Genomic DNA, 14,115 nt, shown 5'->3' with positions numbered 1-14,115 from the left:
GTTGTCCTTGTCCCTGAGGGGACATGCTGGGACCCTGCAGCCCCTGGGCTTGGTGCTGACCTGCTCCCAGCCCCTGGGGCTGTTCCCAGCCTGGGCCAGTGGCTTTGCTGGGGCCAGCGTTCAGCCCCTGCACACCACGTGGGCTCTCCTGGGCGTGCAGGTACAGGACCCCACGACTCCCCTGCCTGGCTCTGGCTAACCCCAGGCCAGAGCAGTACCTGCACTGCAGGGCCAGTATTGCTGCTTATTGAGACAGGCCAAACAAGTGTTTGTAAGAGGGTGGGAGCTGTGCCTGGTGGACATTTCCACCACGCCTTCACTGCTCCCCCAGACTCCCAAAGGAGAGTGCCCCAGGATCAAAACTGGCCTGACAAATTCACATCCCAAGTCCTCAGGGATCCAGGAGGTTTTATTGACAGTAAAAAGTCAACACGTTCTCTTGGTTTCCTCGTGTGAGGATGATGGGGGGTCTCAGGTCCTGCGAGAGGGTCTCGAGCCAGGCCATGTAGAGGGAGCTGGGGCAGCGGCCCTTCCTGCCGATGGGCGGAGTGCTGCGGCACAGCAAGGGGCGTGAGGCGGGGCCGGCACAGAGCCCCACCACAGCCCCTTTCTCAGGCCACTGCAGGTTATTTCCCTAAAAAGGGGCAACACCACATCCTCCCACCCGACAGGACCCAGGCTGGAGCCCTTGGTGTCTTCCAAGGGCTTTTCCCTGTGGTGCAGCACTGTCTCACCACAGCATTAGGGTGTCTGTGCAGGATCTCCCCACCCAGGGAGGGGTGAACATCCAGAGGGGCCATTTCCATGGGGCAGGAAATGGTTGTGAGGGCATAACTGGCACCTACATGGCTATGAGTGCTGCATCCCTTGAGTAATCCAGCAAAATCTCATTCAGCCTCACTTGTCGGAGCGACTGTGGAGCAAAGAGCATTGGGAAACCCAAAACAATCATTTCCAGAAAGGCTGAATTTTGTCTGAAAAGCAGGAGACCCTTTGCAGGAGCTCCCCTGGCACTGGTGCTACCTTGGCTCTGTTTTTATCGACCTCCTCATCGGAGATCTTCCAGGGACAGCTCTGTCTCATCTCATTCACTGTGGCCTCATCTTTGAAGCCATCGTTCAGCCTGAAGGGAGCGATGAGTTCGTCAAACCTCTTGATGCTGCAACACAAGCAGACAGTGCCAAGGAAGAGAGTCTGGGCAGGTTTGGGGGTGCTGGGGGGGCACAGGGAAGGGGAAGGAGGTGGTTACTGCTCTGGCCGGGGTTTCTGGTTGATGTCAGGGAGGATGTGGACCTCATGGAAGCCGAGGCGGAACCTGCTCAGCAGAGAGACGATCCTGGAGGGAAAAGGACACATTTTCCCAAAGTTAGCAGAGAATAGTAGCTCTTTCAGGGACTTGTGGCAGCAGAAAACCCTGCTGCTGGCCTCAGTTTGCACTTTGGGTTTTCCCACTCTGCAGCCACATTGATTTCCAGAGAAATGAGGCAAAGCAGCCAGGTAAGAGCTCACAGATCCCATTATGCCAAAGCTGGGAGGGCTCAGCAGGATGGGAAGCAGCTTGTGTCACCACCCATGGGACAGTGGCGGTGACCAAGTGACTAAGAGGTGCGGTGGCTGCCAGCACTTACGCCTTCCTCTCCTCGTCCATCCTGTTGATCTGCCCGCCGACAAACACCCGGATTTTGCACTTTCCCCACCTCTTCTTGCGCCCCAGGAGGTATGGGATGAGCAGCGTGAGACCTATCCCCAAAACACCCGGTGGGAGATGCAGCAGTGACCCCCTGCCTCACCAGTGTTTCCTTACTGCCAAAAGTCAGGGATGCCCTGACCCCATTTGGCAGGGACTGAGCCCTCTGGGCACCGTGCTGGAGGTGCTGGGCTCACATTTTCTGGACAGATGGAAGGTGAAGGTTACCTCCATCATCGAAGAGCCAGTAAATGTCAATGGTCTTCTTTCCCTGCTCACTCTGGAAGATGGTGCTTGCCTGCTGCTCATTGGCCAAGGTGGTGGGGTCCACTGCTGGGGCAAGAGGGTCCTGGTGTCAGCAAAGGGTACCACTGGCTACAGATTAAAGGCATCACTTCCTCCTGCTCCCAGCCCTGCTCCCCATCAGTGCTTGAAACCCCCACCCTGCCTGCAAAATAATCCTCAGAGCTGCGGATGCTCTGGGCAGTCACAAGCCAGGACCAACCTACCTGTGCCTGGGGCTGCTCTGCTGCCAGTGCCATTCTTGGGGTGCTCTGCTGCCTCGAACGTGGGGTTAACTGGGGAGGGAGGAGAAGAGCAGGGGCAGCACAGCAGTGCCTCACTGTCCTCATCATCTTTGATCCCAGCACAGTAGTGATGTCCCACCAGGACTGTGACATTTGGGGACATGGTGCTGGCTGGCACATCCCACAACTCCACGTCTCTGTGCCTCCCTGGCCACTCACGCTTACCATGTGCCTGCAGCACTCGGGAAACGTTCAGCCCTTCCTTCATCCGCATTAAGCACACACCGTACTTGAAATCGAAGGCGTCGCTGCAAGGAGGGAGGAGAAGGCAGTTAATGGGGGCTGGCGCTGTCCAGCTGGACACTGCACACGTGGCTGCAGCTGTCAGCAACTGCGGGGCCACCACCAGGTGCCAGTGTCCCCGAGAGGCAGAGGAGCCCGTGTGGCCATACTGTAGGATGCCCACGTAGTCCTCTAGGCTCTGTGGAGATGCCGTCCGCCAGTCCTTCTTGTAGCCCAGCACTAAGATGTTAGGTCTCATCTTCCCAAGGCCAGCAGCCTATGGATAGATGTCCCCATGAGACCCCTCTGCTGGGACAGATGGACACAGGTGGTGTCAGTCCACTCCATAGGGGAGCAACACAAAGGGGCATGCCTGGAAATTGTGGAGGGGGGTCAGAGCTGCCCCAAGCTGTGACAAAGGGGAGGGACCCTGCTGCTGGAAGGCCAATGATGGCTGTACCTGGATGAGCATTTGGACACCACTTCTCAAATCCTCAGCCACCACATTCGTGTAAAAAGCCTTGATCTTCCTCTTCATTAGCCACTTAGTGTGGCCCTCTGCCATCAGCTGGGACTCCGGCATCTTCTGCTTCCGTGGTCCCTGCAGGAGTCAGGGGCAGGAGCTCAAGCAGCCCCTTCCAACTGGTGGTCTTGCCACCAAGGACTTCTAGCTCCTCTCTTCCCAAGTCATTGGCAAGAGATTGATGTAACCACTGCACACATGGGAGGTTGCAATCACAGCCAAGAAAACCAGTGAATCCAGGGAGTCGACACCCAGTGCACACAATCCCAACAACTCTGTGGGTGCAGATGAGCTGGTTCTTACTGCACCCAATTGCTCTGGAGACTTCAGAGCTGCAGGACCCCCCTGTCCTCTGAGCAACTACTTCATCCTTCCAAATCTTCTGCAATTAATTGGCAAAGGGAAGCCATAAGCCCACAGGGACATCCTGATGCTTCAATATTGCTTAACAACTCAGAGAGGCTTCCAGTTGACACATTTCATTATCCAGCAACACACAAGTGGACACATATCAATCTCCACCCTGTGAGCCCACCAGGATACAACTGGATTTCCCAGCCCACCACCCACCAGTGGCCATAATCCCCAGAAGGAACCAACTGGCTCCTGCAGGTGACTCACAATCAGTACATTGCCGCAGAGCATCAGGCTGAGGTTCTTGGTGAAAGTCCCCACAAAATCCACCAGGGCCGGGCGGAAATTGGGTGGGCCAGTCAGCACCAGGCACTGTGGTCTGCAGGCAGGGGAAAAAGGAAGTGAGGAATGGTACCTTGGAGGCATCCAGCCTCTTTGGAATGAGCCACGTCTCTTCTCCATGCTTGGCCAGTGGCAACTATGGGGAGCATCTCTAGAATGAGAAAACATTATGTGGCCTGAGGGTCCAGTCTCACTCTTTGGTCTTTTTATATCAAATGAGACCTATGTGTCTGTGTCTGCCTGGTACAGGGAGGGCAGGGTTTGCCCAGTTTTCTGCCTTACATGGCACAGACACGGGATTTTGGAGACAGACACAGGTTGCTGTTGCTCCTGGTTACTGAGGGTGGTGGTGAGAATGTGGCCACAGGCATGAAGCCTCCCTGGGTTTACCAGAGGCAGGAACTGGCTCTTCATCTCACTCCCTCTGTGCCCAGCACTGCAATGAGCTGCCCTTGCCTGTAGTTCTTGATGTGCTCATCCACTTCATTCAGCCCCACTGAGTAGTTGAGGGCCATGTTGTAGGAGCTGGCTTGCATGGAGGAGCCCCAGTTGACATCTGCATGGGGAAGATGGATTAGCAACAGGGCCAGACACCTTCTGGGGCATTGCTGGTGCCAGGTTACCGCCACCCACCTGGCTTTTTGTAGAGGACATATCCCAGGAGGAAGATGACGATGCCGAAGGCAATGAGGGCTGCCCACCAGGTCAGCAGGAACATGATCACCACTGAGACTGCGGCTCCAAAGAGCGCAGCCCACTTGCTGTAATACCGAAAGGAGGGTCGCCAGCCTGCACGCAAACACACACAGCGGCCGCTGCCGGGACGGGGCGCCGCACGCGGGGCCGGCCGCCGCAGGGCACGGCAAGGCGTGGCACAGCCCACCTGGGGAGTTGGTGATGGAGGCATGGAAGCAGCTGAAGTTGATGAGGGCGTAGGAACAGAGGAAGAAGTTGGAGATGATGGGGGCAATGGCATTGAGCTCAGCTGTGGGAGGAGAAGGAGAGTCAGCTGTCACTGGTGGGGACTGAGCCACCCTGCTGGTGGCAAGGTCTAGGAGGGTACTGGGGCAGCAAGCACCTACCAACGAGGATAAAGCCAATGGCAATGACATAGGTAAGCATGTAGCCACGGATGGGCTCACTGTTCTTCCCGTAGCCCTTCCCAAAGAAGCCGATGAGAGGATAGAGCTGGTCCTTGCAGAGACACTGCAAGGAGAGACACAGTGGGGACAGCAGGCTTTGCCAGGGACATGGGATGGCAGTGCCGTGGTGGCTCCTGCATCCATAAGACCAAGGGCCGAACGGGAGACACGCCCTGTGTTGACAACAGCATCCTCCCTGCCCCAGGGCTGTTCACGGATGTAGAGCCCTGCACCAAGGAGCATCACTCAGTGCTGAGCTCAGGGAGAGAAGCTGGGGTGTGCAGACATCACCCCCTCACCTGGAAGACTTTGGGGGCTGAGACAAGGCAGGCCAATGCCGAGGAGAGGGTAGCGCCAAAGATCCCTGCTGTAATGAGGGGGCCAAATCCAGACACCATGCTCATGCTCTGCATGAAAACCAGGGGATCAGGAACCCCAGCATCCCTGGTGCACCAACCTCCACCCCAGCCCTGAGGGATTTCCAGCCCCAGGCCCCATCCTGCTTCATTTCCTTTAACATTATCCAGGAAGCAAAGTCCAGCCACATCCAAAAGCCCACTCCCTGGTGCCTTCCTGTTAAAACATGGCTGTTTCAAGAGCATTGGTGCCCCCCAGGATGCTAGGGGTGTGCCAGGCTTGCAGCTGCCCTGAAACCCATCCATTGCAGCACAAACCTGGCCAGGAGCAGTAACAGGGGTTTGTCATGGTTCTGAGCACTACCTGGTAGTAGTTGCTGAGCCCGTATCGGCAGTTCTGCTGTTGGGTGCAGGCGGTGAAGTTCCAGCCAAAGCTGCAGGCCAGTCCCTCACAGCCTGACGAGCCCACGGCCACGCTGTCGTTCAGGCTGCCCGAAGCATCTCGGACCACACAGGCACCTGGGGGGACACACGGGGCTAGAGCAGGGCTGGCACCTCTCCACGGTTTCATGAAGCCCAACCCCACATCCTGTTGCCTGTGACAGCTCCTAAGTCCCTGCCATGGGCCTGCCCTACTTGCATGATGGCTTTGAGCAATGCCATGAGCTCCACTGCCCACCCAGGATGACTTTGCCCCCCATGGGGGTAGGAACAAGGTCTGGCACCGGTGGCACTCACACCGGGATATCGGTGCCAGTGTCCACGGCTTGCTCCTGGCTCCTACCCACCTGAACCCTCCCAGCCCACCCACCCAGCCCCTCACCCATGGCACCTGAGGACATGCTGCTTACCAATGGTAGCAGAAAGCACCAGGTAGGACATAGTGGTCCAGAAGATGGCCATCAAGGTGCCCTTGGGGATGGCCACGGCAGGATCCTGCCCAAGGGAGTTGCAGAGACATGTTAGACATCTTTCCAGCAGCAGTGCTAACATAGGCAGTTTATTTGTGGCTGTTGTACAAGACGAATTTTAATTCCCTGTGTCACAAAGCCACAGACCATCCCCTGGCTGAGCCCAAAGCTTCCAGAAGAAATAAAACAAAGTCTCACAGTTGGATCATAATGAAAGCCCCAGGGAAAGTAGGGCTTGAGCCCTGAGAAACACTGGTCCAGGCAGCAACAGTCACAACCCACCTTCAGGTCACCAGAAATGTTGGCCCCGGCCAGGATGCCAGTTGCTGACGGGAAGAAAATGGAAAACAAGCCAAAGAAGGAGCCCTCAGGTCCACGCCAGTTGGGCACAAAGTTCTGAGCAAAGATATCAGCTGCGGAGGAAGCAGAGGAGAAGCATTTGGGGCCTCTCAGCTTCTTTTTTCCTGGCTAAAGCACCTCAGTACTGGCTGGGGGCATAGTGATGATGGCAGGGACCCCATGGGAGGGGACAAGGTGCTTTTAATGATGTCTCTCACAAGGAGCACCTTCCCATAGCAAACATCGACCCCAACTGCAGCAAAGAGCCGGGCTCCAGAGATGCACTTGGACCTGCTGAGTGCAACCCCAGCCTGTGGCAGACTCACCTCGGTAGCTGAAGAAGCCCTTTGCTTGCTTCTCAGCAGTGGCTGGGATCACTGTCCCCACCAGGTAGTTAATGAAGGAAACCAAGATGACCAGGAAGAACAGTATCTGTGCCTGCCAGACCAGAAAGAGCCAGCTGAAGGACTGGGCGTTTGGGCACAGAAAGAGCGAAGAATACATTAGGAGAAACCCATGCCCATTTTTTGGGAGCCACAGGTGTCCTCTGCTCCTCAGATGCCTGATGGGCAGCAGGGACAGCTCTTATGAAGCCAAGAGAAAAATGTGAGCAGGAGTGAGGGTTACCTTGGCCTCCCATTCCATGCCAGCCAGGGAGATGCCCAGCAGCACTGTCACAGTGATGACCCCAATGATTCGGATGTCATTGGTGGGGTCCACGATGAGGGAATTGTGCTCCTGGGGAAGGGGAACTATTCACAATGTGGAAATAACCCTCTTCCTTACCAGACCACTGATTTTTCCATGAGTTTTAGCAGCCACCCTTTGATTATCAGTAGTCTAATGATAACGCAAGTATTGATAATCAACACAGGTTGTGCAAGGAGAAGATGGGGATGAAGGGGTAGGGGGTATGTTGGGACCCAGAGCCGCTTTCCTACCTGCAGCAGGTCCCGGACAGTTTCGGCAAAGCCCACTGTGTGCATAGCCACGGCCACGGCGTTTGCAAAGGCAAAGATCAGCCCGATGGAGCCGCCCAGCTCTGGCCCGAGGCTCCGCGAGATGAGGAAGTAGGTGCCTCCTGAGGCAGGGAACACCCCATGGCATCACTGCTTCCCCCACGTTTTTGGGGTGCCCCCACACCTCACAGCCCATGCCAGAAGTTCACATCCATGGGGCAGCCCCAGGATAAAGACACCCCTGCAGTGACCGGAAGACATTACCTGACTTCACTTTGCCATTGGTGGATATGGCAGAGATGGACAAGCCAGTTATGGTGGTCACTGTCACGGACATGAGGATGATGAGCCATGTCAGGGCTGCAGGGAAAGGGCATTGCTTCACTGCTGTATCCCCCAGCCCCACAGCCTTCCCTAGGAGTCCCACCACCCCCCAGGTGTTTGGGTGATGATGGTCCCAGCGCCCCTGTCCAGCCCACAGTGAACCGCAGCACCCACCGATTCCTGCCTGGGCGGTGATCCAGGGCAAACGCAAGTAGAGGATAACTCCCCAAATGTTCAGCATGCAGCGAATCTGGGGGGGACAGAGGGGAACCGGCCATCAGGGCATTGACACCTGGGGATGGCCAAACCATGCCAGCTCTGCTGCTCCTCAGAGAAAACCATCCCACCGAGGAGGGCAGGGAATTGCACGAAGTACACGTGCTTGCAAAAATATTTGGGAAAAACGCAACAAGGGTAAAATGCTTACAGGGTAGGAGGGCAGGAGGATGCTCTGTGGGGAATGGGTCACACTCACCATTACGCCCTTCACCCATCCAAAGCGGACAGGTTCTGGCGCAGAATCTCTGCCCGGCTCCCCTTCTGACTCCTCCAGCCCGGCCTCCAGCCCAGCCTCTGGCAGGCCATTGCTCTGCTGCAGGTCAGACACCGGCGTGCGAAGGCGGCCTGGGTCAGGCTGTGGGACAAGGGGAAGGCAGGTGAGGGTGGACTTCAGGCAGCTGTCCCTGGAGGCAGTGCTCTGGTTGAGCACACAGCTGGAAACAGCTGGATTCTCTGGCTTCCCCCAAGGCCTTCTTGGGGACGTGCAGTCGGCATAGCACCAGTTATGGCACCGAAAGGCAGGAGACACAGTGACCCACCACAGACACATCGCAGGGACCAGCAGCATGGCCAGTGAATGCCAGAGATGCTGTGGGTACAGCAACGCCCCGTTACCTTGAGGATGGAGTGCAGGTCAGCCAGTGAGGGCCTGCCCTTCCTGGGGTCACCCACCCCCTTGCTGTTGGCATAGTGCTCGTAGGCTGGCACCACATCCACCGTGTTGTAGCCAAAGGTCCTGGTGCAGAGGGTGCTGCTGGACAGGTGGGTGGGCTGGACGCTGTCGCAGCTGGACCCCTCGGTGGGTGTGTAGGGACCCCGGCCCCCCTCCTCCATGCCCAGGAGGGTGCTGATGGTGAATCGGCCGCTGCAGCGGGCTGGGGGCAGATCTGGGACGGGCAGCTCGGCCATTGCCCCTGCCCAGGAGCCTGCCAGGTGGGGGACAGAGTGGAGAGGGGCTTGCCGGCTTTATACCCCGCAAAACCGGAGCGCGGTGACCGGCACACACCCACCACTGATGCTAATAGAGGAAAGGAATCAGCTTAAACCACCCCAAGCTGGTCAGGGGGAAAAAAATAGCTGGAAGGGATACCAAAACCACCATAATGGGCATCATTGCCTCCCAGCGCTCGATGGGAGCAGCGATAACAGATTTGAGATTAAGTCCCAAGGACAGAGCAGCAGAGAAATGCAGCGCTGAGTTTGCCCCCGGCCCCAACCCAGGAACATTCAGTTCCCACAGGGATTTATTATGGAAAAAGGGAGCAAGACTCCCACGCACCCTCGCCCTTCCCTGGGATACTGCTGAGACCCGTCAGATCTCGTAAATCATCTTGGCTGGTCTCCAAGATGCTGCCTGTGGCATTGAGCTGGGCCGGATGTGGGGAGGGTGCCTTTATCTCACAGGGAAATCTGGGGGAAGGGGGAAGCGTGACATCTGAGAGATGCTGCTGCTGGACTAGGATTCCAGGGGGCTGGAGAAGCCAAGGTGCACAGAGCGGTGTAGGTCTGTCTGTGCTTGTCCAGGGCCTGGAGCTGGCAACTGTCAGTACCAGGCAGCAGAGATGCCCATGGTCCCACAGCTCCCTTCCCCTCCCAACACACGGACAGGATACCACTGAGCACCCAGGGCTCAGAATTGCTCTCAGTCCCATCCCTGAGTTATTAAGCCACTTAATTAAGCCTTGCTCCTATAGCACAAAACACGAGCTGAAGCTGTGTGCCTGTAACCCCATAGCCACAGCAGGCGAGGACAGGGGGAGGGATAGGTGCCTGTTACACCCCTGCAGCCCCTGTCACATGTGCCACCAAAGCAGTTATAGATAAGATCAGCAAAGACAGCAAACAAGGCCAGCAATAAAATTCGAGGGCAGCCCATTGGAATTTCAGCGCTGTGTGGCTTTGCAAGTTAATGGAAAATTGGGCCTGCCTCTGGCTGTCTCTGCATTCACACACAAATTTTGACCTGATTTTTGAGGACTTGCTCCAGCCCCCTTGTTTGTGGGCAGACAGCCGTGATCACCCAAGACCCGCGTAGCCGCTCACCGGGGAAGCTGAGGGCAGGCAGCCTGGTCTGCACCTGCGCTCAGCCCTCACAGCACTGCAGAGCACGCCAGAGCCCGGAGAGCAGGGACAAGGGCGAGGTGGGGACGAGGAAAGAGCCTCACGCCAGCACCTCATGCAACACCCTCCAAAGTGGACACCAGCTTCCTCTCACAACAGATGCACCAGCAGACTCACGCCCAGCAGAAATGGCTTTATTTTAGAACCTCATTATTTCATCAAAACCCCTGATTTGACCAAAACAGCACAAATCAGTCTCTTAAGTGGGGGGTCTGTTAAAAACAGCACGGTCAGAGATGCTCCGGAAGAGACAGAGGGCTCCAGAGGCAGGCGAAGAGCGAAGCGAGTGGTATGATGCAACCCTGGTGTAGTGAAATAGCCGGATTGTAGGAAGCGCTTGTCGTCGGCCTGATTCACAACACCAGCTGCAGCAACAATACCGGGGCCGAGCGGCGCTGGGAGCTGCGGGCAGGGAGGGGAGCTCTGCAGCACCACCCTCCAGCCCCTCCGCTCACAGGGAAGAGGCGCCAAGTTGTTTCTGCAGGGCTTTCCCTCACTTCCAGCCGATCCCCCAGTTTGTTCTGAATATTAAACACATCAAATGAACCCAAAATCGAGTTAAGCAGAGCATGGTGCAGTGTATTACACAGCTTCTTTTAAAGACTGCCAAAGTGTTATATTCCAACAGGTTTTAATGAGGCTTTAAATGACCTGTTTCCATCCCTGTGGAAGAGGGAACCTACCGCCCTGAGCGACACAGGACACACAAACGATGCAGGGGCTCAGCACTGCAAACCCACTATGCAGGGCAGACTCAGTTTCTCAGCACCACAGCAAAGGAAGCCTGGGAAGAGAAGAGAGACGGTTATTCAGCCACCAGCCAGTAACATTTCCCAGTGGGAACACAGAGGTCATCTCCCATCCTATCTCTTCCAGACACCATTTCCATCCTTCCAACTTCAAATCCAGAGAGAAAGAGGACAAAAATGCCGGTAGAGGGACAAGAACAGAGGCAGTATTTGAGTGCTGTCCCACCCCAGGGACACAGAACTGGAATGAACAGTATCCCCTTACTTCTTCCAGGCTGGAAGGAAAACATTTCGCTTCTTTGAGAGGCTGGGGTGACAAGGGTTGGGAGAGTAAGAAAACCAAAAGAAATTTATTGAATTCACTTTTTCTGAACACAATTCCTTCAGCTCCTGCAAGGAACAAGGTCCAAGCAGTGTCTTGGACAAATGCAGTCGTAGTAGGAAATGGTGATGAACAGAGAAGCCACCTCATTTAGCAGTTCTACTCCAGCCAGAGGGTCGGGAAAACATGACAAAAATCAGATTGAGATGCAGAATCTGCATTCAATAGAGAAATCCAAGAAAAGGCAGAGAAGCAGGAATGTAACCCATAGGCAGTACCCTGACTATGACCAGCATACTCTGGGGTAATGGTGAAAATACTTGGAAGGATTAATTTTGTTGTCTGGACCAGAAAAACCTCACAGAGACAGCTGAGAAGACAAGACCCACTGAAACCAGCTTTCTGACAGTGTTTAGGAGGACCCCGAGGCACATTTCAGCAGCACCAGTTCCTATAGGAGCTGACTGTTTTCCCTTAGCTCAATGTAGTTTTTACCAGGTTAACCCTGGGCAGAACTTTAATTTTTTCCCTACTGGACAGGTACCATAGAACACAAGTTTACAGTGAGTATTTCTAGATTTCCCTGCAACTCCAGACCACATTACTCCGGCCCTGGTCCTTGCAGGAGGTGCAGTCCATAAAACTTTAGGAGCTGCTGTGCTGCTATTGCAGCATATGTGGATGTTTCAGAACCACAGAGCCATGCAAACTGTGGGACACAGGCCTGGAGACTATCTGCCTCTGCTGCATCCACACCAGAACAAGACTGTCACATGCTCTCATAGCAAACACCTTTTCACTTTTTCCTCTAATCTCCTGCAGCAACACAAGCTTCAGCTGTGTTTGACTCAAACCAATGAGTCACCCTTTGGATGCATCTCATCTACCTGGAGGATCTTTAATGCCAGGGATTTAGTCTCACAGTAGGAAAAAGCAGATGGAATTATCCTAAACCTAATTTGTGCTTGCTTTGTGTATAAAGAGCAGATCAGCTTTGTGTATAAAGAGCAGAGCTCCACTGACTTAGAGAAGATTTGTCCGTTTTTACTCAGAATGAATTCAGCTCAGATGAACATCCCTGGCTCTGCTGCACCCTGTGCACTACTCCCTGTTGTAAAGGGAGTGCATGGTGACACCACCTTTGAACAGGCTATACCAAACACAAGGCATGAGTTTAGTGACACCCCAAAAAACCCTTCCAGCACATAAGCTATTTAGAAAAGGCTAAGCGTGTACATTAGCAAAGTCATAGTGTGGTGATGCAAAACCTGAGGGAGCAGAAGCCGGCTGTTCTCTTCAGCAGAATAAGCACAAGGTGGAGAGAAAACAGGGACATCTGGAAAACCATGGGGGTCCCTTATTCAGCAAAGCGTCAGTATGTGCATCACCATCTACCTCAAAGCAGCAAAGCCCTTGAAGTCATGCAGAGGAGTCAGGTTTGCCAGAGACAGGCTCAGACACTGAGCTGGAACCTGCCGCTCTGGGGAATGTGGGAAGATGGATGGGATGTAATATTCACCACCTGCACAAACCTAAGAAAAAATCACAGGGCAATCAGCAAGTAATAAATTAACTTCAAATATCTGTGGCACTTACTGTTATACCCACAATCTCTTATCTTGACTGAAATGGGCCTGGTCTTACCTTTTTAGGGTTAGTCTTGGGACTTCGACTTCCTGGGGTTTATTTCCCATCTGTCCATCAGAGAAGGATCATCTTGGATTTTGAAAGCATGAAATAAGTCAGTTTCTGATTAGCTTCAAAAGGGACCAAAGGCTGGAGTCACAACCACTGGGCACAAAGGGAGCAAACTATATACAGACATCAATTTTCCCTTTTACCAATACCCAAGAAGGTTGATAAGCACCAGAAAGCACCTGCTATAGCCTCCTCAAAGGGCAGATTGAGAAAGGGTAAAGTACTGCTTATAGAAGCTCTCCAGGTTCAACACTGGACATCAGAACATGCTAGTGAGGCAGCATGATAGCTCTCCTGAGCAGGGGATGGGCAAGAGACAGGAGAACAAGGTCCTGAAATGGCAGCAGCAAGAGCTGAGCCCCAAAGGACTTCTGTCCCTGCATGAATGGCAGATCAGGGAGAGCGAGTTACAGTGGGGAAGGTGGCCCTCACCCTTACCAGACTCCAGCAAACATTGTCCCTCTTGCTCAGGTCAGTAGTTGCCTGAGGACAGGTGCAGACTTGCCAGACTCTCTGTATGGGAGGTGGTTTGATGCTGGGAGTAACTCAGGGACAGGGGCTGAGCACCAGCAAGGAAAACACAGGAGCAGGGTCATCCTGAAGGACTGCGTGTGGGGTGGCCTTGGCCCCACGACTGTCCACAAACAACTGGCAAGGTGCCTGTTCTCTAGGGAATGGGATCAGTTCTTACCTGAGATATGTCAAGAAGCATTTCCACACAAACATGCCAGAAACATTAATAGACAATGCAGCTTTCCACACTCACCTGTTGACAAGTTTGTTAAGCAATTCTACCCCACTCCCACCCCCAAACAACTCCTTGGTAACTCACCAACGCCCCTTTACTTGCAGGGTGTTGTCCAAGTGTCTCTCAGCCTTCAGTTGGGACAATCCTGGCCATGCTACAGGAGCACTCCGTGCCGTACACAATCCCTAGCTCTATCCTCTGAGAACTCAGCAGCTGGTTTGCTAATGCTGACAGACACGGATTGGGGTGGCTGGCAAGCCCTTTGCTTCCTGTCCAAAAGGTGGACAAAACTTATACTAAAACACTTCTGGTGAAAAAAGTAATTGAAAAATTCTCATCATGTCAGTCAGATATTTCTCCATCCCAGTAAACTAAGACATTGCAAAATAGAGATGAATTCTCTCCTATGATTGCTATTAACATATAAAGGCTGAAAGCAGCCCCTACATTTT

The 14,115-nt window shown here is 54.3% G+C and overlaps 1 protein-coding gene across 2 annotated transcripts; it reads right to left on the bottom strand.

The window, feature by feature from the left end:
- Positions 1–388: 388 nt before the first annotated feature.
- Positions 389–8,968, bottom strand: SLC12A3 (solute carrier family 12 member 3). 2 transcript variants are annotated; one of them, XM_066194557.1, is made up of 26 exons: positions 8,641–8,968; positions 8,222–8,380; positions 7,921–7,996; positions 7,687–7,782; positions 7,405–7,544; positions 7,091–7,201; positions 6,790–6,901; positions 6,407–6,537; positions 6,065–6,149; positions 5,578–5,732; positions 5,157–5,264; positions 4,798–4,921; positions 4,599–4,700; positions 4,349–4,504; positions 4,172–4,271; positions 3,641–3,752; positions 2,957–3,097; positions 2,667–2,773; positions 2,440–2,522; positions 2,197–2,265; positions 1,916–2,017; positions 1,629–1,740; positions 1,250–1,336; positions 1,024–1,159; positions 846–913; positions 389–551 (listed from the first exon to the last, which is right to left on the bottom strand). In XM_066194557.1, exons 1-26 carry the CDS (start codon positions 8,932–8,934, stop codon positions 410–412), a joined length of 3,108 nt encoding a protein of 1,035 aa, XP_066050654.1. In that variant the 5' UTR covers positions 8,935–8,968; the 3' UTR covers positions 389–409. The 2 variants fall into 2 exon arrangements, with proteins under 2 accessions (XP_066050654.1, XP_066050653.1); XM_066194556.1 differs by lacking the exons at positions 7,921–7,996; positions 8,641–8,968 and having other exon boundaries at positions 1,916–2,020; positions 8,222–8,281.
- Between the last annotated feature and the right edge of the window lie 5,147 nt (positions 8,969–14,115).

Source organism: Chamaea fasciata, unplaced genomic scaffold (assembly GCF_029207755.1).
Source record: "Chamaea fasciata isolate MVZ Bird 193981 ecotype frontalis unplaced genomic scaffold, bChaFas1.0.hap1 SCAF_12, whole genome shotgun sequence".
In the NCBI taxonomy this organism is placed as follows: domain Eukaryota; kingdom Metazoa; phylum Chordata; class Aves; order Passeriformes; family Sylviidae; genus Chamaea; species Chamaea fasciata.
Note: the sequence above shows the minus strand (reverse complement) of the source record. Positions and strands in the feature narration are given on the sequence as shown.

Bases quoted from the DNA above. Each gene is read 5' to 3' on its own strand.
- SLC12A3 (XM_066194557.1), bottom strand. From the start codon at position 8,934: ATGGCCGAGCTGCCCGTCCCAGATCTGCCCCCAGCCCGCTGCAGCGGC. The intron at 6,902-7,090 runs GTAACCCTCACT...CTGGTCTGGCAG, and splicing joins GCATGGAATGGGAGGCCAAG to GCACAGATACTGTTCTTCCT. The intron at 1,337-1,628 runs GTAAGTGCTGGC...TTTTCCCTCCAG, and splicing joins ATGGACGAGGAGAGGAAGGC to GATCGTCTCTCTGCTGAGCA.